The 23,988-nt window shown below is 49.1% G+C and overlaps 1 protein-coding gene across 3 annotated transcripts in view; it reads left to right on the top strand.

Moving 5' to 3' along the window:
* COL4A2 (collagen type IV alpha 2 chain) overlaps positions 1-23,988 on the top strand; it is a 184,845-nt gene that overhangs the window by 141,761 nt on the left and 19,096 nt on the right. For all 3 annotated transcript variants that reach the window (XM_036300533.1, XM_036300532.1, XM_036300531.1), the window contains exons 21-34: positions 4,593-4,685; positions 5,943-6,103; positions 9,323-9,395; positions 9,486-9,592; positions 10,191-10,392; positions 10,756-10,815; positions 12,070-12,126; positions 12,447-12,554; positions 16,061-16,282; positions 18,797-18,958; positions 20,598-20,768; positions 21,571-21,714; positions 23,057-23,179; positions 23,514-23,695. In XM_036300533.1, coding sequence (XP_036156426.1) covers positions 4,593-4,685; positions 5,943-6,103; positions 9,323-9,395; positions 9,486-9,592; positions 10,191-10,392; positions 10,756-10,815; positions 12,070-12,126; positions 12,447-12,554; positions 16,061-16,282; positions 18,797-18,958; positions 20,598-20,768; positions 21,571-21,714; positions 23,057-23,179; positions 23,514-23,695 — 1,865 coding nt within the window. The remainder of the gene's footprint in view (positions 1-4,592; positions 4,686-5,942; positions 6,104-9,322; positions 9,396-9,485; positions 9,593-10,190; positions 10,393-10,755; positions 10,816-12,069; positions 12,127-12,446; positions 12,555-16,060; positions 16,283-18,796; positions 18,959-20,597; positions 20,769-21,570; positions 21,715-23,056; positions 23,180-23,513; positions 23,696-23,988) is intronic.

The following is a 23,988-nucleotide window of genomic DNA, read 5'->3' as shown; positions in this document are numbered from 1 at the left end:
TTATTACTTATTACTGTGACATTCTTTATAATGGCTACATTGCTATGAGTGTTATATTTCCTGAGTAAATGGTATTGGTTGAGTTTTCCTTTTTTGGCAACAGAACACGCTGTGTTAAAAATAAAAGCATAGCTCAGCCAGTGTGGCTTGACCTATGAACCAGGAGGTCACCGTTGGACTCCTGGTCAGGGAACATGCGCCAGTTGCAGGCTTGATCCCCAATAGGGGGCGTGCAGGAGGCAGCCATAATTTTCATCATTGACATTTCTATTTCTCTCTCCCTCTCCCTTGCTCTCTGAAATCAATAAAAATATTTTTAAAGTACTTTGGGAAAAGTAAAGGAAATACATACATACATACATATATACATACATACATAACCTCTTTAAAGGACTTTGATTGAAGGCCAACCTTGACATTATTCCTGTGACTAAATTCCTTTTTTATAAAGACACAAACACATACCATCTTTATAAACCTTGCTTAGTAAATGTATGATTTACTAACATAAGTCACCTGTAAAAACATTAACTTATTTCTGATTTACATTGTAGACTGAAGAGAGAATGTATAAAATAGGTGGAATGGTATTTGATAGATCTTATCAACTAAAAATTTTAAAAGCATGCAGCTTAAGTTCCCTTTGACTATTTATCTTAACGCACGACACACGATTTCCAATGAACTTTGTGTTTTTTTTTAGCAATCTCTTGTACAAAATGTAGCCACCCATAATGGCCTTTTAAAAACACTATCATGTATTATAAGAATTTAATATCAATGACCGTGATTCACTCAGAGTTTGACTGTTGCCCTGGAATGAATTGTTGGATTTTTTTCTTATTAATTGCATTTCATCCTGTTTGTGTGTGTGTGCGTTGTTGCTGATGAAAATCAGAATTTTCAGTGATTTGCAGTTCCAGCAAAATCAAACCGTGAAGTCAGTTTTTTTTCTGAGCTAAATATTTTGCTTACTCCTAGTTCCAGCTCAGTTAACTTCATCAACTGTGGGGCTGTTCCATTGTGTCTGTTCTAGAATAAGTCAAAATACTGCCTGATTTGTTGAGGGAACGCATCTTGACAAATCTGAGAGGCACACTGCTACTCTGTAGGACTTATTTGAAATTATTGATTTATTAGATTTAAAAAAGAAATAGGAAGAAGGAAAGCTGGCATCGCATAGCCACACTTGCCTTTTACTAGATTTACAAACACTCTAAGGAACACACACAACTTCTGTCTCACATGTAAAATGCTGATCTCCCTGACGTATCTGGGATTAAACAGCTACCTATGGTACATATTGGAAGAACCTGTAGACATAAAATAAAGCCACAGTCTCAGCCTGGACTGCTCTTGACCCAGTCACCAAGGCCCCATGGAGCCACCTCCTGGGGGCGCCATTCTGCTCCATCAGCAGCCTCTCGGCACGGAATGCAGCCGACATCCCCTCCCTCACACACTCTCTTCCGGCCTCCCGTGATGCCCCACGTTATCTCAATGACCCTTTTTTTTTTTTAGGATCATTTGCTGACTCTTTCTTCTGTGTTCCCCTCTACCCGTCCATCCAATAGATGATGGACTCCCTTGAAGTTCCTTCTTGGACCGCCTTTTCTCTCTGCACTCTCTACCTAAGGGAACTCGTCCATCCACATGAATTTAAGTACAAACTCTATGCCAGCACTCTATCTGGAGCCCAGGCCCGTGTTCTGAGCTCCAAATACAAACTGCTAACTCGCCATGTAGTCACCGCTGTGTGTATCACAGACATCTCCACCTCTGTGTGTCCAAAACTGAACTCGGCTCTCCTGCTCCCCAGCTCCTCCACCCACATGCCCCTCTCCTGGGACTCACCCATCTCTACAGACCCAGGAACTCAGGCCAGAGCCCTGGGAGTCACTGTGGCGTCTCCCCCACCCACGCAGCGAATCCATCGCCAAGTCCTAGTGATTCTGTCTCATGAATCTTGAGTCAGTCCATCATTTCACTACCTTTGTCCTAACCCAGTGGTGGGCAAACTGCGGCTCATGAGCCACATGCGGCTCTTTGGCCCCTTGAGTGTGGCTCTTCCACAAAATACCATGTGCGGGCGCGCACGTACAGTGCGATTGAAACTTCGTGGCCCATGCGCAGAAGTCGTTTTTCGGCCTGGGCGAGCCTATTTTGAAGAAGTGGCGTTAGAAGAAGTGGGGGGTGTCGGTCGGTCGGGCGACGGGAGAGCGGCACAGGCGGCCGCGGGATACACAGCGCCGGGGGGACAGAAGGGGGAGAAGGCGCACGTGATTCTTGCACGAATTGAGTGAGCCAGTCAGTCAGCAGTCTCATTGTGCAGTGGTTAGTGCTAGTCGCGTCTGCAAATCACGCGCAGGTGACAAAAGATAGACGAAACAAGTATACAAGACAAGTGTGGATGGGAGAGTTGGAAGGGGTTGACCACAGCGAACGTACCTCAATCAGATTGAGGATGTTTTTAGCAAAGGCTAGCTTAGGAGTACCCTAATTAAGTTAATAACAATGTACCCACCTATATAGTTTAAGTTTAAAAAATTTGGCTCTCAAAAGAAATTTCAATCGTATTACTGTTGATATTTGGCTCTGTTGACTAATGAGTTTGCCGACCACTGTCCTAACCAAAGCCACCACAGTATCTCTTGCTTAGTCTGCTGAACTAGCCCACCCAATCAGGACCTGCTTCCATTCTTTCTCTCCTGGTAATTGGCCACCCAGCCAGTGTGTCCGTTTTACCTGTAAGTTAGATTGGGTAACTTCACTCTGAAAAACCCTTTCATGACCTCCTGTTGCCCTTGAGATAAAATCCAAACCCCTTTCCTTAGACCACTAGGTTGGCATGATCTTCTTCGCCTCCCTTTCTGCAATTCCGCTCCTCAGCTCAGCACCCTTCCTACCTCCGATACGTTTCAACAAGCTGATCCTCTCTTGGGAACTTCCCTCCTGCGCCCTCTTGGCTGGCTGGCTTTTATTCTTTAGGTCTTAAACTGAGTGTCAAGTTCTCAGAAATGACTGTCCTGATGCCCTCTCTCCCTGTAACTTTCTCTGAGCCCCCTTCTCACAGCACTGGCCATAATTGACACTGTGGTGTGTCTGATGTGTGCCTCCACATCTAACCAGCAAGCTCCATGCGGTTCTGTTAGTTCTGTTTCCAGCTGTATACACAGCTCCTAGCACACTGCCAGGCACAGCGTGGGCGCTGCAAATGTTTAATGAATAAATGGATAGATGGATGCATAAGAGAGATGATATTAAATGTGTAGTGAGATCAAACTACATGGGACAAGAGTCACTGCCACCTTTCCATAAAGATGTAGTTACCTAGGCGCGCTCTGACATTGAGATTCTGATATCATTTTCCCAACTAGATAGCAAATGTTTTTAAAATTGGTGTTTTCCTCTCCTTCCTGCCTCCTTGGTGGCCTCATTCTCTCCTCCTCTCAGATATCAGGAGGTGGGTATGGCCGCATGTATTTTAATTTGTTGGAGGAGTTTTATTGGATCTTTGGAGCTATGAGCATGATAGGGTTTAGCAGTGAGGAGAACAGAAATGTCAGGGAGACTCAAATTCCATGCCCAGCAGTGATGTTTCCTGCACATGTGCAACCCCAGTCCCACCACAAGATGGCGCTCCTCTCAAATGCGATTTGGAGAGTTCTGTTGGCTTTTAATGTGTATTTCTTACACCTTTGCCCAGATCCCTGCTTGGAATTATTGGAGCCCTGCAGACAGTGGCAGGACTCGGAAAGTATCTTGATCCTAGTAAAAGGGGTGAGAGCCGGGAGAGTGGGGGTGACCACACTGAATCCAGATGGGTCACAGGTTATCTACATTAATTACAACACAAACTCCGGTGTGCATGTGTGTATGGTGTATGTATGGGGAGAAGTATGTTGGTGTGTGCACCCATTCCAGGGGAGAGGGCAGAATAGGGAACTGACTTAATTTTGATATCTACTTTTACTTTGTTGTTTTGTCTTTGGGAAACCAGGTGTCTGTTGATAATCTTAGAATCCAAGTCGTTAGCAAAATACATGGTTGAAAAATCAAAATTTTGCTTTTGACTCAACGTTTCTCAAAAGGAAAGATTTTTATCTTTAGACTTTAATAGAAACACTAAATTCACAGGCTCTTCACATTTCTTTCCATCCCTGAAAGCAATGACCACAAAACAGTCTCCCTTTCTCTCTGATGAGGAGTTTTGGAGTGGAATTGAGGGGTGGGGGACATTTTCACTCTGTTAGGAGATTTAGCTGCAAACCTTCCAGCACTGTGTTCGGCGAGATGTGGAATCCCCTAGGCCAGTGATGGCGAACCTTTTGAGCTCAGCGTGTCAGCATTTTGAAAAACCCTAACTTAACTCTGGTGCCATGTCACATATAGAAATTTTTTGATATTTGCAACCATAGTAAAACAAAGACTTATATTTTTGATATTTATTTTATATATTCCAATGCCATTTAACAAAGAAAAATCAACCAAAAAAAAAATGAGTTTGCGTGCACTTCTGACACGCATGTCATAGGTTCGCCATCACTGCCCTAGGCTGTGCTAACGTGCTGCCCTGTGGATTTCCTCCTTAGGTTTCCTTTCTGGCCTTAAAGGAAGACCCGGGAAGGAGGGCACTCCTGGGTCCCCTGGTTTCCCTGGGGCTCGCGGACAGAAAGGATGGAAAGGTAAGGGGTGTCGGGAACAATGGAGAAGGGGTCGGCCCTTCTGAGTCCACTTCACCCTTTGCACTTGTTCTGAAATGAACACAATCCTTTAGTTCTGCACTGGCCCCTCTGTCTTCCATGGAAGTGTCACTGAAGTCAAGGTGGGTGATGTGCATTAAGTTTTCTGTGCAGCCACCCAGCACTTATTTGCTCACCCTTCTCTGTTCTCCGTCTGCCAACCTCCTCACTGAATGTTCAAGGAGCGCAGAGCCCAGCACTGGGCAAAAAGGATGAGCAGTGATTTCTCCGGCTGACCTCACATCCGAGGGCCCAGTTCAGGGCAATGTAACACGGATTTGTAAGGCACCTGCCCGCTGCAGAGTGCTTGCGGAGCAATCGTCTGGTTTGATCCTACGGCTGACCCCTGGGTTAGGGATTAGCTAACGGGCGAGGAGGTCGAGGCTCAGAGGAGTCGCGTGGCCTGCCCGTGTCTCACTCCCACTGGGTGGTAGATGTGCCACACCTTGGGGACACTGCCCTAGCTCAGTGCCCTTTCCAGGGAAGGGTCGCCAGGTGGCCCCTTGTCTGTGAGGCTGTCAGGTACCCCGGTGAGGCCTGCTTAGCTCTCCCGTTCCTGGGCAGCATGTTTGGGCTTTAACCACATCTGAACCTTTGTGGATGTATGTGGCTGTGTGCCCCACGATGGACAGCACTAACTGCAGGATCAGACGTCTGCGCATGAGCTGTGCAGCCCGGCCCCACTGAGCCATCGTCTGTCATCCTTTCCCCACGGGCCCCCTGGCTCCTGGGAAGCCGGCCCTACCACCAGCACAGGCTCCCCGAGTCCGGGCATGGCGAGACTGAGGGGGAGAGATGGCATGTGTTTTCTCTCCCCACCTGACCTGGGCCTCTAAGCCTCGACTCTTGCCATGGCTTTCTTTCACCTAGACCCTGAGACCCCGTCTCCTCTCCTCGCCCCTGAGACCCCATGGTGGCTTCCTGAAGCCCCTCCACTGAATCCTGCACTCTGCACACACCTCTGCAAATGGTGCCATTGTTTAAGCATCTCCGGTAAACACTGCAGTAGAATTCTGCGTGCGGGAGTGTGAAGACCAGAGTAGATGATGGCCGTGGAGTGTGGAGTTGCCTCCACTCCTCCCTCCACCCCCAACCCAGCCCCCCATCCCACTTATGCTCCTGTCCCTGCAAAGCCAAGAAGACGGTTTAACCTGTGCTTGTGAATGAATAACGAGTCCTTCCCTCTCCCTCACATTGCAGGTGATGTCGGGGACTGTAAATGCGCAGATGATCAGTTCATCCCGGCTCTGCCAGGGCTGCCAGGACAGAAGGGCTTACCGGGCTTCAGCGGGGAGCCGGGGCAGAGAGGGATTCTAGGAGACCCTGGCCATCACGGCACCCCTGGGTTCCCAGGGTTCAAGGTGAGAGACAGATTCCATCACAGAGCTGACAAGACATCCTTGACGCCTATCCCTGTTCCCCCAGCCTTTGTTTAGTGAATTAACACAGCTTTGGACAGCAACACTCAAGCACCTAACACTTCACCCAAAAGGGCTACGTATTCCATGGGGAACTTTAAAACTTTTGCTTGGTAGAGATATGAAACAGTGTAGCCAGTGTGGAAAATGGTGTGACAGTTCCTCAAAAAGTCAGTCATAGAATGGCCCTCTGACCCAGAAACTTCATTCTTAGGTGTAAACCCGAGAGACTGAAAACGCATGTCCGTGTAAAAACTCGTGTACAAATACTCATAGCAGTATCAATAGTAAGAGCCCAAAGTGACAACAACCCAATGTCCATCCACTGGTGAGTGGATAAACAAAGCATACTATCCCCATACAATGGAATATTACTCAGCCACCAAAAGGAATAACATACACATGTTACAGTGCGGACGAAACTGGAAAGCGTGATGCTTCATGAAATAAAATAGGCACAAAAGAACAGATGTTATTATTCTATTTATATGAAGTGTTCAGAACAAGCAAATCTAGAAACAAGTAGACTGGTGGTTGCCAGGGACTGGGAGGGCGGCGGTGGGGAGAGAATGGGGCTGACTGGTTAATGGGCACGAGGATTCTTTTGGGGGTGATGAAAATGTTCTGCAATTAGATAATGAAGGTTCCATAACCTTGTAAAAATACTAAAAACCACAGGATTGTATGCTTTAACTTGGTGAATTTTATGGTATAAGAATTATACCCACCCTAACCCCAAAAAAATAACTTCTGGCATTTTGAATGTAAAGCATCTTACTTAGGAAGCATTCACCTCTTCAGATGTAGTACAGAACTAGTGTAGCATTTTATGAAAGCTCCCTTAACCCAATCAAACCCAGATCTGCATGTGAATCATGGATGGTTTACTTTGTACGAATGTATGAAACTCCTTACCACAGACTCCCTGTGTATATCAGCTAAGTGGCCTTTATTTCGTGCCTTATGAAAAGATCATCTGGAGTAGATTTTTCTTTCGTGGCAGATTTTAACTAACCTTTTCAAAGCAAATTTCAGATGAAGGCAAAGAAATTATACTGTTTTTTACTTAAAAGGAGAACCGAAGCCCGGTTGGCATGGCTCAGTGGTTGAGTGTTGACCTATGAACCAGGGGGACACAATTCAATTACCAGTCAGGACACATGCCCAGGTTGCAGGCTCGATCCCCTGTGTGGGACTTGGAGGTGGCAGCCGATCAATGATTCTCTCTCATCCTTGATGTTTGCATCTCTCTCTCCCTCTCCCTTCCTCTCTGAAAGCAATAAAAATATATTTTTTTGAAAAGAGAGAGAACCAGGGAGGTTTATAAAGTGAGAAGCCTGTCATTTTATATATTTAGCAGTGGAGGAGAGGTTGCCAAGGACACTTGACCAAGGACAGTTAGAGTGGCCGGGCCCACAACATGGTGCAGGACAATGGGAGCCCCTCGGAGCTTCTGGTGCGGGAGGTTGTAACACCAGTTTTACAGGCGAAAATGAGACCCGAAGCACCCATCTGCTCCAGACCCCAGATTTCTCAGGAAACAAATAGCCATTTCCAACTAAAATTAATAGATGCTACGTTTTAGCCTAGTTTAAAAATAATCATGGCTGTCTATTCCTTTAGAAGGGTATGTAGTGAGAATTGCAAACTTAATGGCAAAACTGGTAGAATCTCAGATTGTAAAATGATTGAATATTCTCTGGAAGTCATATGATCCCCTTTTGTGCGCCTGGAAAGTCTGAAATCTTCCCAAAGCACAGGCCTTTCCCAACTGTATCGCGTGCACACCCACAGCATGTGTGTTCAAATATCTCTGGTGCGTTTGTGGTCTCGTACTTAATTCTGTGTTTATTTGTCAGCCAACTCCACAGTAGCAAGAAGGACCAAGGTGGTTTTTTGTTTTTAAATATTTGTACTGATGGAGTCTGGCAGAGTGTTGGAAGTGTGGGAATAATCGGTCAAGAAATGAATGCATCCGTCCATTCATGTGCCTAACACCTACTTTTTTTTTTTAATTTGTCTTTATTGTTGAAAGTATCACAGATGTCCCCCATTTCCCCCCCAATGGCCCCCCTCCCCAGGCCTTCACCACCGTCTTGTCTGTGTCCATGGATTATAGGTATATGCATATAAGTTATTTGATTAATCTCTTTTCTTCCCCCCACCCCCTTTCCTCTGATATTTTTCAGTCTGTTCTATTTTTCCATGTCTCTGGACCCATTTTGTTCATTAGATTCCCCATATAAGTGAGACCATGCAACACCTGCTTATTAAGCAGCGTCTGTGTGTGAGACACTGTCTGGACACAAAGATTTTCATCATCCTTTTCTGCAAAGATCTAAGTCAATAAACCAAGTATCTGTGGAATTTTTTTAGGAGAAAGGAGCTCATAATCACTTGTAACATTCCACTTAATTAAACCAACAATAAAAGCTCCCATAATCTTGCAATTAAAAACTATCACATCGCACATATTAAAATGCATCCTGCACCATTAAGCTGCTCATTGGAAAACTTCAACAAAATGTGAGTGATCCTGCAATAAGCTTCTCTTTAAAGTGTGTTTTCTTCCAACCTTAGTTTCCAGTACTCTTTATCCTCAATATGAATGATCACACATTTCCATCCTTTGTACAGGCTGATTATCTACTCAGATTCTAAATAATTGTCATTAAGAGTGAGCCACCTTATGTTTTAGGTCATTGCTGCTCAATAGTTCATGAGCATATGAATCCTGGGACTCAGTTGAAATACAGATTCTGGTTCCATTGCCCCAGGTGGGGCTTGAGGTTCTGTGTTTCTTACAAGCTCCCAAGAGAGGCCCCAGCTGCTGACCCATGGACCAAACTTTGAGTAGCAAGGTCCTGCTTTCCACTGCCCAGCCACGTGGCTGCTTGCATTAATTTGTAATTATTTAAAATTAAAATTCAGTTCTTCAGTCCCATGGGCCACTTCCAAGTGTTCACTGTCCCTTTGTGATTGGAGGCCACTGTACTGGACAGCCCGGGAGAGAGCGCCTCGGACACGGCAGCGAGTTCCTTTGGACAGCACCGGTTGGATGGCAGGTCATGGCCCTCCCGTTGTAGGAACCGGAAATCGTCTTCTTCACAGACACACATAAACAGTATGAAGGAGGAAGAAACCTTGTGTTTGTTTCCACAGGGAATCCCTGGGGACATTGGACCTCCTGGACCCAAAGGAATAAAGGGAGATTCTAGAACAATTACCACCAAAGGTCAGTCCTCTGTGGCCAAGCAGTTCTTGCCCTGTTGCTTCCTCTGTGGCAGCATCGGGTGAGTCAAGTCACAATGCTCATTCTTTCCAGGTGAGAAGGGACAGCCAGGTGTTCCAGGTGTGCCTGGTCTGAAAGGTGAGGACGGCACCCAGGGGCGTGACGGGCTCGATGGATTCCCCGGCCTTCCAGGCCCTCCCGTGAGTAGCCCCGAGTGTGGGACTGGCTCAGCCCCCACCCTCATCAGCCATGTTCTCAAACACCTCAGAAGTGAATGGTGCTGCTACTCCCCTAAGTCCACCCCGTGCAGCCCATTCCATTTTAACGAGCAGAAATTATATGTTTTAAGACACAGTGAGTCAGGTGGGAAGCCAAGCCCAGAGTGAGCATTTAAAAGCCAAAGAGAACCTGGCCAGCATGGCTCAGTAGTAAGAGCGTCAGACCGTGGACCGAAGGGTCACGGGTTCAATTCCAGTCAAAGGTACATACCTGGGTTGCAGGTTATCGACCCTGGTTGGGGCATGTTGGGGAGGCTCCAGTCAACGTGTTTCTCTCACGTTGAGGTCTCTCCCTTCCCCCCTTCTCTCTCTCTCTCTCTCTCCCTCCCTCCCTCTCTCCCTCCCTCCCTCCCTCCCTCCCTCCCTCTCTCCCTCTTTCCCTCTCTCCCTCTTCCCCCCCACTCACCCTCCCATGCTTTCTAAAAAAGTTTGTAGCTTGGCTCTCAGGGGAATGGGGAAAGGGAATATGGTCTCTTTGAGGTGTACATATCTCTTTAAAATAAACTGAATATTCTCACAGGGTGATGGCATCAAAGGCCCCCCAGGGGACGCAGGCTACCCAGGAGCCCCCGGAACCAAGGGCATTCCAGGAGAAAGGGGTCCTCCGGGACTGGGCCTGCCAGGCCCCAAAGGCGAGCGTGGCTTCCCCGGAGATGCCGGATTACCCGGACAACCAGGCTTCCCCGGCCCTCCCGGCCCCCCAGGCCTCCCAGGACAAATAGGTATATGGATCCTTTCTGTCATCTTTCAAAGTTACGCAATGCTGTTTAGTGCTTCAACATGTATCCGCTGTTCCTTTTGGCAATGTGTAAGCTCCCCAGGGGGTCAGGTGAGAGTGCTTCATTGCATCATCAGTTCTCAGCACACACAAGTGATACCCAACCACAGGTTTCTCAGACCCACCGACAGCCTCCTCTCCTCGGAATGCAGGGCCTCTGCCTCCAGAGCTGAAGTCATGGCCTTGGCAGTCCCTGCCCATCCCCAGCCTTCTCTCCACCACCACCACCAACACACATTCAGAGAGAAGTTAGTCACTTTCAGTTGTTCCCAGTTTGCCTGACTCGGTCCTCATGTCTTGCTCCCAGACTGTGATACAGGTGTGAAAAGGCCCATCGGAGGTGACGGACAGGAAGGCATCCAGCCAGGTACTGTCATGAAGATCGAGCGTCTTTAGAACTCTTTAAAACTTCTGGTTTATAAGACATGTGACTGGTCCACAACTGCTGTGAGCTCCTGCTGTGAGCATGGAGCTGGCACCCATCCCGTTCCGCTTAAAATCAGAGAAAAGGCAAGTATAACGGGACGGAGTGTTGCCAAGTCTCCCCACCAATATCAAGCATCAATTTGCAACATTGGTAAGAACTCAACAGATACAGTTTTACACCTAAAATGTATGCAAATATTCAGCTCTCCGGAGAGGATATGGAGACGACCCCGAGCCACGGCTTGGTGGTGGGAGAGAAGAGGGGGAGAATCCAGAGGTTGACCTGGCCTGGGAGAGGCAAAGCCTCCATGAAGGTCAGGGTTGGAGAAGTAGCATCAGGATCTGTGGGTCCCCTGCATGAGGATGAGGTTGGGGTTGAGCTGTGGGAATGGACCCGGCGCTCAGAGAAAGGGTGCAGAGCAGGAACGGCAAACCCCAGAGCTCCCGGACAACTGGCCAGGGATGCAAACGGGGGAAGGCCCCTGGGTGTGAGGCTCTGCAGGCTGGAGGCCAGGCCCTCCGGAGACAGTGGGTTCCTTTCTTTTTATGACCTGGGCTGGCCAGGTTGCACCTCTGGGTCCCTGGTCGGGCAGAGGCTCTCTGACAGAGGCCACACAGCAAAATACCCCTCCTGGCGTCATAGCCCGGCCTGGTGTCCCAGCCCCGCCTGGTGTCCCAGACCAGCCACACCACCCAGAAGCAGCTGCCACTCAGGCTTCGTTTCGTGTGGCTCCAAGCAGTTATTGCTGTGGCCGATTCTGAAGGTATTCAGAGTCACAAAGGAGAAAGCAAAGAATTCCTTTTGAAATCTCAAATGGTCTTCATCCACTGGTGGGCATTTCCAGACAAAAAAGGCGTCCGCGTGGGCTCACGGGGGAGGAGCTAGATTAGCTCAGCCGTGCTGAGGTGCTGCCCTAAATGAGGGGTGGATGGCTGCCAGCTCGGTGCCAGCTGTTATTTGACTGGACTTACCTTATTTGCATTTTTATATTAATATTCAAACATTCATTTCATTACACGATAAAATTAAACTTTTATTTACATTAGATCGAGATTAATTAACTCATTGACTTTCTCTGATCATAACATGGTAGCCAGTTTTCATGGCTAGTGTTCTTGACCTTGCCACTGTCCCAAGGCTGTGAGACTCACAGTAAAGATTGTGTCGGCTCATCTTTTTTCTCTTCCTTCCCAGGCTGTGTCGGAGGACCCAAGGGATTGCCAGGCCAGCCGGGACCCCCAGGACCCCCAGGTAATGTGCTCTGGGAAACGAGAGGTCACTTCAGCCTTCCCATTCACATCATCATTTTTCTTTCCCCTTCCTGTACACCTTTCCTCGGCCCCCTACATTCCTCTCCGCCCTGGGATGTCACTGTGTTCTGCCATCTTGGCACTCACCACCGACAGGTAGCTTCTAAAGGAGGCAGACTTCTCATCAGGACAGAAATGTGTGTGGTGATTGACACCTAGTTGAACCCTAGTCTAAAGGAGAAGATTCCGGCTGCTCAGGACTCAGCCTCGGCTATGGCAGAGTGGCTCTGATACGTGTGGTGATTTCTTTGGGTTGTTTAGGTATCAAAGGCCTCAGAGGGTTACCAGGATTCTCAGGAGAAGATGGACCCCAAGGACTCAAGGGTCCCCCAGGAGATCCAGGTCGCGAAGGATTCCCAGGACCCCCAGGTAGGTCAGGGTGGGACCCGCTCTCCGATCTTCGGTGAGGACATCACTGTGAGCGTATGATCGGGTGCCCAGCTCTGTTGTCTTGCAGCATTTAGAAACTGGGTCGACAGATGCTCGATGATGACTTGTTTTTGTCCATAGGAGATTAAAATTCTTGAATATTTTTTATCACTAATGTTCTGGGGTTTTGCAGAATATAATACAGATATGGCAGGAAGAAAGGACAGATGTGCATAAAGATTTCCTCTGGTCGATAGGAAACATTCTAAGGGCAGCATAGTGTCATCCTCTTCCGATGATCATGAAAGGCTCAGGCTTAGATTCCCAATCGGCTGGTCCCTCACCACGAAGAGCACGCATGCGTTTGCTTTTCATGACATTCCCTGCTCACTCTTCAGTGTGCAGCTTGTCTGGGGAAACCGTTTGAACCATTCCATCTGTGTTTGACACAGCAAATAATTATTTAAGTCATTTAGTGGCTAAAAGAGCTTAAGCCACTTACTCACCTGTGTATGGAGGGAAATGAATGTGTTTCTGGTAATGAACTATGGTGAGAAGTAGGGGGTACCTGCTTGGGGGTCAGCTGGATCTATAATATAACGCAGTGTCCCCAAACCCAGTTGTCCCTTTGTGGTTATGGCTGGAACAGTATGAGTATAACTGTGTTACTTGGTATGCAGAGAGCTATGCATTTTAGAATTGTATTATTTAAATAAAACGGTAGAAGCCACTAAGGCCACCCAAGTCCAAACATCCTCCCTCGGGATTCTGGTCAGGTATTCTAGCCTCTATAAGAATTGAGAATCGCTTTTATCACCCAGCACCCAGAAAACATTGAAACTCTCTTTTTGCTAGAAAGTTCTTCCTCAGTTTAAATGAAATCTGCCTCCCAGTAGGTTCCTCATGGGTTTTTCCTTGAGCCGGTGGTTCCACCGTGTAACCACCCTGCACACACATTGGGAGATAGCAGTCATATCGCTTCACAGCCATCTCAAGAACAGACAGAACTGACCCCAGGAACGCACACGTTCTTTTTATAACATAATTTCCATGCCCTCAGAATTCAGAACATGACAGCCCGCCGCATGTCGGCACTCACTTCAGACTGGCTCCAGAAACTGGAAAAGGTTCCGCATGTCTGGACTATCACACCCAGCAGTGGGTCTGTGTGTCCTTAGGGTCAGGTCCTTAGTAAATATTTTCAGCAAAGATTAAGTGAATTTTGCCTCGGTCCCTGATACAAGGGGTTTAATCCCAAATGTAGAACTTTGCCTTGTTCCCTGATAGATTTTCTTCCTGGGTTCAGTGTTCCAGCCTTAAAATGTTCCAGCCTTAAAAATTGTTGCAAACTGTTATCCTGTTGTCTTTCATATTATGCATCACAGTTGTGTTTTGCAAAATTGGGAGGCACACTGCCTTGTCTTTTGTCGAGTCCTTGGTGCAAACCCTGCCTTGGAGAGAAACAAAGTTTTTCTGCCGTCACATCAGAGGATCAGACTGTGTCCTTCTGTTGCCCTGCTGGGAGCACCCACATGTTTAGGAGTTACAGCATTGCCCCTCCATTGATATCCATTGATATCCATTGATACCACATATACAAAAGTTAAGTGGGACTATTTTTAAAAGAAGGAAAATAATTCATGAAGACCTTCTTGCCTTGAATATAATGGGTGCCTAGTAGTCATAATTGATGTGTCCAGACGAGTGGGCATGAACCGCATAGCATTCTTCTGGCGTGAAGAATGAGAGAGATGTGCCTGTTATCAGGGAAGCTGACAGCATGCGGAGAAAGCCTGTTCTATATTGGAATGTGAGCCCTTATGTGAACAGGGACGTTGGGTAGAGGAGGAACTAATCTGTTCAGTTTTTAAAAGGCATGTCGCTCTTTCTGGTGATGGGATATACTATGCTTCTATCACCACGTGCAGAAGAAAGTAAAATACCCAACCTCAAAGACTGCAAAACACAAAGAGTCTATTTCAGAGATAAGAGCCACATACACACTCACACCCACAAGTTTAAGTACACGGTTCCCATGTATAGATTTGCTGTTGTTGTTTTTAAATTCTTTATTGTTTAAAGTATTACATGTGTCTCCTTTTTCCCCCATTGACCTCTTCCCAGCCACCCCCACCCCCCAGCACATGCCCTCACCCACCTACTGTCTGTGTCCATGAGTTATGCTTATATGCATGCATACAAGTCCTTTGGTTGCTCTCTTACCACCACCACCCCCACCCACTCTCCTGCCTTCCCTCTGAGGTTGGGCGGTCTGTTCAATGCTTCTATGTCTCTGGATCTATTTTCGTTCATCAGTTTATGTTGTTCATTATATTCCACAAATGGGTGAGACCCTGTGAAAGCCATATCTCTTTTATGGGTAAATCACGTTGTTAAAACTCTGAAATAATGTCTAGCTCATTGGTTCTAGATCCTTTGTTCTTTCTCCCAAACACATCCACACTGTTCAACCCACCTCCCGGCTCCTAGGGCAAGCTTCACACCCTAGGAAAGGCCCGGGCCCCATGCACACCATCTTTCTGTCACATATACCACACACAGGGGGCAGCCCGTGCCTTCTTTCCCACACCCTGCCTACCAGAGCCGAAGCAGGCATGACCTCAGAAAGAAAGAAAGCTTTCCTTCTGAACAGACACATGACTGTTCCCTCAGTTCAACCTGAGGCCGCATCAGGGGTGAGGACGCTGACAGGGGAAGTAGTGGTGAGACCATTTGACCCAGTGGCATCAGGGACAGGCACATGACAGTCACTCTATCCATCCAAATATGGGCAGTTGACAGTCACAATGACAAAGGACTATCGATTCCTCTTCAACGCGTTTCCAAATTGACTGATGACCAGGGAGAAAGTTACAGGGGCAGAGTTTGGGCTCTGAGGGGTCTTCCGTCAACACCACTCTGTCCCTCACTTGCACACACAATCCTGACGGTCCCACAAACACAGTGTTTTGGGATTATTTGCACAACGCGGATACCATGAATCATGATGATTTACGTCCAAGGAGGCATTAGTTCTGAAGGCCTCATCCACTGTAGCTACCCTGTAGGGGTGGGCCCAGCGGCAGGGGGAGGCAGGAGGGCCCGTGAGCTCCGTGGGCTCCCAAGTGGGCGACAGGGCTTGGGCTCGAGCTGACGACCCGACTGCAATCCTCTGGGTCTCAGATCAGATTTTGTTTAGCTGAGGGCAGCTGATTTTTTCCGTCGTTGTTCCTTTTTTAACAGATGTTCTATAAATGGAAATTGACTTAAAATATCGAGCTCCACTGACAACCGAAAGAACAAAATGCCTCCCCCTGATGTGTCTAACGCAACCACTTGGGGTCATTTAACCATTTATTCGTGGCCTGGCCTGTCCACTTCTGTGAGGGAGGCACCCCAGAAACTTGCGCTCAGGCCAGCCTCGACCCAGCCTCTTTCTGATTTCTCTTCCTAGAATATCACAGTGCTGACCTGCGGTTACAGGGATGACCTCTGTTTCCTTTTAGGGTTCGTGGGGCCCCGAGGATCCAAAGGCCAGATGGGCCTCCCTGGCCCGGATGGACTCCCAGGTCCCAGCGGCCAACCTGGACCAATCGGGCCCCCAGGGGACAAAGGCATTCCTGGCGAAGTCCTGGGGGCCCAGCCTGGACCCCGGGGAGATGCTGGGCTGCCCGGACACCCCGGACTGAAAGGCATTCCTGGAGACATGGGTCCACCCGGATTCAGGGGTAAGTCCCCGCAGCAGGAGAGGAGCAGGGGCCTGACCCAGCTGCCTGTGGCTCACAGGGGCGGCTCCGAAATCCTTCCTCGGGGATTTGGTAAGAGGCGACAGCTCCATACAGCAGGAGTCTTGCTTTTCCTTTTCCCCACGGAGTTCCAGCGTTCCTCTAGAACAGTAGTTCTCAACCTTCTGGCCCTTTAAATACAGTTCCTCATGTTGTGACTCAACCATAAAATTATTTTTGTTGCTACTTCATAACTGTAATGTTGCGACTGTTATGAATTGTAATGTAAATATCTGATATGCAGGATGGTCTTAGGCGACCCCTGTGAAAGGGTTGTTCGACCTCCAAAGGGGTCGTGACCCACAGGTTGAGAACCGCTGCTCTAGCATGTGTTTAGGACAAGAATCCTCATTCTGGGTTCACCTTCTGTAGAAGGAGCCACAGGCAGATGGCCCCACGCCTGGCTGCTTGGCTGGGTTGGGCAGTTACGGAGGCGCCTGACGCAGCCCACGTTTCTGAGCAGAACTTCAAAATAACGTCATCACACACATTCACGGGTCAGATTTTGTTTAGCTGAGGGCAGCTGATTTTTCCGTCGTTCCTTTTTTAACAGATATTCTATAAATGGAAATTGACTTAAAATATTCAGCTCCACAGACAACCGAAAGAACAGAATGCCTCACCCAGATGTGTTTAAGGCAACCACTTAAGTAGCAGAGGTCATTTAGCCAGTTATTCGTGGCCTGGCCTGGCCACTTCTGTGGGGGAAGCACCCCAGAAACGTGCGCTCGGACCAGCTTCGACCCTGTTGGCCGCGGCTCCCATGACCTCACTTGCTCAGCGCTCTCAGTTCATGCAGCGTAGGGCGCTGGTGGTGAAATCCCCTGTCTGTCTGAAGTATTGTGCCAGGAGCCAGGCCTCCGGGTAAAACCTCACCACGGGCAGCACTGCCTGCCTTCTCTCCCGAGACCTCCAGCAGCCACCAGCAATCACACTTTCCCAAGCTGTGAACTCTAAAGCTAGAACCCAAAATAAGTATCCTCATTTCCCACAGCAAAACTGGAGTGTGTGAGAATGTATGCAGCCTGCTTACTGCACCCCTTTCTCCCTGATACAGTTTAAGAAATCAGACAGCTGGGACGTGGGCTTGAGAGTCTGGGCTGGTCCAAGACTAACGTGATCCCTTTCGTTAATGATCCCCCTCCTCCCCCCTCTCCCCACCCCCACCCCCCGCCCCACCCCCGCTGTCTGCCTCCTCTCCCCAGGTCAGCCCTGCGCACTTGGTGGGATGGTCAGGGACAATGAGCACGAGACCCTGAGAGTCATTGGAGAAACATTGTGCAAATGGCAGTCCTCAGCCTTTCTACTGGTATCAATCGGATGAATGTAACAGACTAAGTTCCAAGAAGAAAGGACAAAATGCCTAAATATGAGGAGGTCCTGGCTGTTAGTGTTTAAAAAACAAAAAAATAGAAAATATATGCTCATAGTTATCCGACTTCTGGCTAGGACAGGATATCCTAGACACTAAATCAAGGAAAAGAAAACACATCCACAAATATGTATAAAATCTGCACACAAATCTTAACATTCTACATGTCAAAACAAAATGAACATTTGGGCAGTAGGGTAAACTTTAAAACAGATATGAAGGAAAATAAGTTAATGTACATGAGGAATACTAAGATTTATAAGAAAAATGCCAAAATCCCCAAAGGAAAATATTAGCGAAGAACAAAAATTTCACCAAATAGCAAAAGCTAGGAGAAAGAGCTGTAACTCATAATCAAAAACATGCAGACACCCCCACTTTTTCCTCGACGTTTTCCTCGCGTTGCTGTCTGTGTTTTAATGTCAGCCCTCATTCCGGGAAAGCAGTGGGAGGAAAACGCTTCGGGCAGACGTGCTGAGAGCTGTGTGATGGTGTGGAGAGAAAACCATTCAAGTTCACGTTTGCTTTGACACACTAAGTTGATTTCTAGGACTCGTTCCTAAAGAAATAACTGACAACATGGGCACAGATGTGTGTGTGTGTGTGTGTGTGTGTGTGTGTTAAAAACCTCTTTCTGGTAACACTGTAAAAACAAAAAAAAAGATGGAGGGAACTAAATGTGTCCATGTGCTGGGATATTATTCACGTAGCCATTTAACATACTTGTAAAGAGTATTTTTAAGGTGTCAAAATGCTCAAAATAAAATGCCAAGTGAAAAAAAGCTAAATTCAAATGTTACTTATAGTGTGATGTCAATTTCGTAAAACATCTATTTCTGGGTATTTGTATGTGACTAGAAAAAAGGCCAGAAGGAAATACACCAAGATGTTAGTTAGTATCTCCAGGTGATGGCGTGAGTTCCTTTGACCTAACCTTTTGTACTTCTTTGTATTTCCCAGAGTTCCTACAATCCAGAAAAAAATTAAGTCCTGTTTTTAGAGAACAATTCTAAGGATGTAGATGAGGTTTGCCATGGACCATACCTATGGGGTTGGCCTCACGACTCTTGTCTCGATTGTTGCAGGAAGCCAAGGGATGCCAGGAATGCTGGGCCCAAAGGGTCAGCTAGGCTTCCCAGGGCCTCTAGGGAAACCAGGCCTGCCCGGGCCACCAGGACAGCATGGCTACCCTGGGACTCCTGGCCAGGAGGGGCCCTTGGGGCTGCCAGGCTCCATCGGCCATGGAGGTAAGAATCCCACCCTCCCATCAAGGGGTCAGAGCCTCACTTGCACTGACGCCTGAACAAACCCCCACCCCACCCCTGGGGAGTTCTCCAACTGCTCCAAGGACCCCCACACCTCTCCAGGAGCTGCAGGGGTTCTGAAAGCACCTACACTGCATCGCCTAAACGACAGAAAGGTATCCTCTCACAGTTCTGGAAGCTGGAGGTCCAACATCACAGTGTTGGCAGGGCTGATTCCTCCCGAGGCCTCTGACCTTGGCTGGTAGATGGCTGCCTTCTCCCTGCGTCCCCAGAGAGGCTGGGAGGTGGCCTTGGTGGTGCCAACAGAAGTCAGGCTCATGTGTCGATCAGGCACCATCCAGAGTGGCCCTAGTTCTCCTAGTTGCCGTAGTCAGGTGACAGCTTTGTCCAGGACCATAACTGGTCAACACTAGGGAACCAGGTGTAAGCCAGACGCTTCCCTTCACACAGGCCCATGGATCCCCATGAGTAGCCTTGGCTGGTCCAAAACTAACTGTGTCCAAAAACTGAGGCTCCACTCAGGTGGGCAGATGCTCTGGGCACCGAGCTACCCCCTGGTTTTACGGTACCAGAAACCCTGGGCAGGAGGTCTCGGGCCTTCTGCATCAACGTTCACGGGCCTCAGCAGTTCTCAAACATGGAACACCAGCTAAATGCAGAGCGTTGTGTGGCTTGTAAAAATCCATACGAGTGCCCTGCCCTAACGGAGTCTACAGTTTAATGGAGAGAGAATTGTACACATAAAAGGCTTGCGTTTGGCCAGAGCCAGCCAATGGGGTGACCAGACCCTGAGGCACCCGGTTTCTCGGGCAGGGGAGCTAGGCAGGCTGGACCCATCCTGGGAGAAGGAGAGGAGATGAGCCAGGCATGGAAGATGGGCAGGCAGAGGTGGGAATGCCCAAGGAAAGCTTTGGCACTGTGATCCCCTAAACTGGCTGGGAAGAGCTTAATCTGAGGAGGGGACTGGTGGTCTGGAGAGGGAGATCGGGCCCCAATGTAGAAGGCCTTGAATGCCAAGCTAAGGAGTCAGATCCCCTAGGCAAGGGAGCTGTTGGGGTTTTAACGAAAACTGCATTCAGAAAGCTGGCAGCTGTGTGGCAGGGGACGGAGAGGCTGAGCTGGGCAGCAGTGGGCGCCCTAATGAGATAATGAGGTGGGAGCAGCCAAGTGGGCAGGGGCAAGTCCTCCCCTAGAACTTAATCCCCAGGCTGAGCTGCCATGGCCAAGAGGGACAGGCAGCTGGGAGTAGCCTATGGGACCACATCCTGACTTAGAGTTGGCAGAGCCCCCTGTACCCGCCTGGTATTTCACCGCTCTAGCTCCCCGTGCCTTTGGGTTCCAAAGGCAAGAGGCTCAAGTGGAGAAAGTCAGATTCGGGGAGAAGCCACATTCGCCTCCAGCTTTCGGAGAAAGACCTCTTTAGGAAGGCCAGCCCTGTGGGTTTTCTACAGACACTGGCCATGCCTTTAAAACTCACCTTTATAGTTATAGTTTCACATTTTCCTTCCAAGAAGTGTTTCTTATCCAATGAGTTTTTGTAATTTAAGCGTATCGTGAAAGGCATTCTCCCTGTATGTGGTGCGTCCATCCGTGTTATTTTTCTCTCCCCTCTCTTGGACAGGTCTGCCTGGAGAAAGAGGGGACCCAGGTGACGCAGGTGTCCCTGGCCCTTTGGGCATGAAAGGTGTCCCCGGTGACAGAGGCGACCCTGGTCTATTGGGTGAGACTGGTCCTCCAGGAAACCCTGGCTTTAAAGGAATGGCCGGAATGCCTGGTACCCCTGGGCCAAAAGGTAACTGTACACCATGACGAGGAATTCCCTCACAGGGGGTTGGGCAGGTTACACGTGGACATGGGACAGCTCTGCCAGGGGAAGACATCCACGTGCCTACAGGCTAGAGCCTGGAGACTCCTGGCCCTGGAGGCCTCAGACACTGGGAAAACCGGCTGACGCTGCTGAGGTGGGCGTGGCCGATGTGCCCAAAGTGCTGATTTCTTAACTTACCAGAGAGCGACTGCCTGAGGCACAGGACTTATTATCCGCAGAAATCTGTGGAGACTGGATTCAGACCCAGTGCCTGGCTGGCAAACAGAACCAAAACAAAGGGCCATGCTTGGTCGCCAGCATTGGCTTATTTGCATGTAACTGAGAACAGCTTATCTAGAAGTGCAGCCCTCTGGCCCTGGACTGTTGCCAGAGACACAGTGGTCTGACCTTCCCATGGTTCTCTGCCAGACCCCCATGCTGGGGGGGGGAAGGGGGGCAGTGTGACACATGTTAATTCTAGTGCCCCTTCGCACCTCTTCTCTGTGGGCCCTCAGGCCTAGGACTCCCTTTGTGCCTGACCGCTGTTCATTTGCCTTCGCCTTCTCCCCAGTGGCCCGAGGGTGGATGGGCTGCTTCTGTACCCCTCGGTCTGAAGTAGGTCATCAGGCAGCCCCTTGGGAAGTGGTACGCTGTGAATCCCTATTTTAGGTCAAGAATCTTAGCATACTCTCACATGAGTCACATGGGAGCGTCACAGACGAGTGAGACTGAAATAGCTGTGCCTTTATCCATGCCTAACCCAGGGCTTTGCTTGTTCCCTCCGCAGGTCTTAGAGGTTCACCTGGGATGGATGGTTTCCAGGGCCTGCTTGGGGTGCAAGGAAGACCCGGGGTGCCGGGACACAAAGGAGAGCCTGGAAGGTTTGGCGTTCCGGGGCCAAAGGGCCCAACTGGGTTGCCAGGTGGCAAAGGTATGCCTGCTTCTCTGAAGGTCTTTCCCACGGGGTTGACACTCACGTTCCTGGGGGCATAACACTGCCCAGAAGCAACCTTGTAGAAACCCCAAAAGCCAGGCACAAACTAATAAAAGCTAGGGCTAGGGAATAGTTGGGGAATGGCTGTTAATGGGCACGGGATTGCTTTTAGGGGTGATGATGATGGTCTAAAGTTAGATGGTGGTGATGGTTGCACAACTGTGAGCACATTAAAAACCATTGAATTGTTCTCTTTAAATGAGTGGATTGCATGGTATGTAAATTATATCTCAATCAAGCTGTTTTTCAGAAATTGAATGTAACTCTTCAAAAAGTTAAAATGTTTACAAATTCTAGAAACATAGAAATTACAGTCTAGGTAGGGCACTACATTTTCCAGGCTTCCTACTCACGCTTAAATTTTCAAATAATCTTCATGTTAACTGGGGGTTTACAGGCCACTGAGCAAAAACTGATATTTTTAAATGAAGTTACACTTGGATTCTGTGCCATTTTCTTTCCCACTACACTACCCCGCCCCTTCCAGCCTCCTTGGAATGAAGTAGACATTGGGGGCCCCTTCCCGCCACTAGACAGCAAGCTCCCGGAGGACCGGAACAGTTTATAGCGCCTTTGTTCCCCTCCATAGCTAGCCCTGTGCTACAGAATCACTAAATGTCCAGTGAATGAAGCTGCGTTCTTTCCGTTCAGCTGAACCTCCCTGACCTGCTGCCCTCCATTCAGTGAACACAGATTCCGGGACATTCTCAGCCTGAACCTTGTGGCACAATTCTCTGACTTGTCCACTGCCTTCCAGACCCCCTGGCCAGCGTAGTAACCCCTCACAAGTTCCCTTGCAACACCCTACCTGCATAGTCCTGAGACCTCCCAGCTCTGGCTGACCTGCCGTGGGTTCTGAGGCCCAGCTCGTGCCCACAAAAAAGGATTGAGCTGGTGTCCTTCCTCATGTGATGCTTCTCCTCGTGATCGTGTTTGATCGCTGTCTCACCAGAGTGTGAATACGTAACCTTCCCTCATGTTCTGTGTTACCGTCACACTCATCCCGGCATTGCCTGGCAGCACTGTTAGGGGAGCAGGTCCCTCCGTCCCGATGTGCTCTGTGCCCACACCTCCATTACAGAGAGGCGTGGGGGCAGGGAGAAGACAGGGGTGTGTCTCTCCGAGCCCTTCACCCCAGTGCACAGGCTCCAAGCCAGGGACGCATGCCACCCCTCCACTCAGAGCCTCTCTGGGCTCAGGTTCTGAAGGACAGCTCCGCCTTGGTGTTTGTGCCTGGTCCAGAGGTCCAGTGAAATGACTGCATTCTCTTCCCTTCCAGGAAGCCGGGGGGAACAGGGTCCCCCAGGACCGCCTCCCCGCATCGATGAAGAAATGAAATACTTAAAAGGGGAAAAAGGGGATGTAGGACCCATGGGATTGAAGGGCTACCTGGGATTAAAAGGTGAGGTGGCATCCAAAGATCCAGTCTGGCCTCTGAGCTGTCAGGTCTGGGGTCCCATCCCTCTCTGCCCAAACCCCCCTTCCCCCGTGCCCGCCCCTGCCTCTCCAGTCTGAAGGGGGGGCAGCTTCTGCACCACCAACACCCCTGGGCCCGCACCAGCCTTCACTGTGTTCCGGCCCTCCTGATACCCTGAAATCTCCCGCTGGGCTTGCGGGTGGTTCTTCGGGCCTGATTCACCTTGCCTCCACTTTTAAGACTTGCAGCACTTGGGGTGGCAAAATTTAAAGCCTGGAAGGGGGAGCGCCAGAGCGTCACACTCGGGGTTTTCCCGCAGGTGTTCCGGGAATGCCAGGGGTCCCTGGGGTATCAGGCGTTCCTGGGTTGCCTGGAAGGCCCGGCGACATCAAAGGCGTGAAAGGAGACATCGGAGTTCCCGGCCTGCCTGGTGTGCCAGGATTCCCTGGTGTGCCAGGCTCCCCTGGAATTACTGGGTTTCCAGGTTTCGTAGGAAGTAGGGTGAGTGCCTTTGACTCCACATCTTCTTGTCAACTCCTCTCCCCTTGCTTGTTGGCCAGAGTGCCGTGGGCAGCATTTACGGTGTATGCCAAGGCACGGACGGGTCCAGGGCTGTTTGGGCCCCTGCGTCAGTGTAAGGAAATGCCGTGCTCATTCGACACCATGGCGGTTGGTGCCGCCCAGGCCCCGCTGCCCTTTCATGAGTTCCTATTGGATGAAGCACGGTGTCTGGATTTCTTCATGGGAACCTAGAGGACAAAATTGAATTTCTAGAGATTCGAGCTCTAAACTCA

Source organism: Myotis myotis, unplaced genomic scaffold (assembly GCF_014108235.1).
Source record: "Myotis myotis isolate mMyoMyo1 unplaced genomic scaffold, mMyoMyo1.p scaffold_m19_p_3, whole genome shotgun sequence".
In the NCBI taxonomy this organism is placed as follows: Eukaryota; Metazoa; Chordata; class Mammalia; order Chiroptera; family Vespertilionidae; genus Myotis; species Myotis myotis.
Note: the sequence above shows the minus strand (reverse complement) of the source record. Positions and strands in the feature narration are given on the sequence as shown.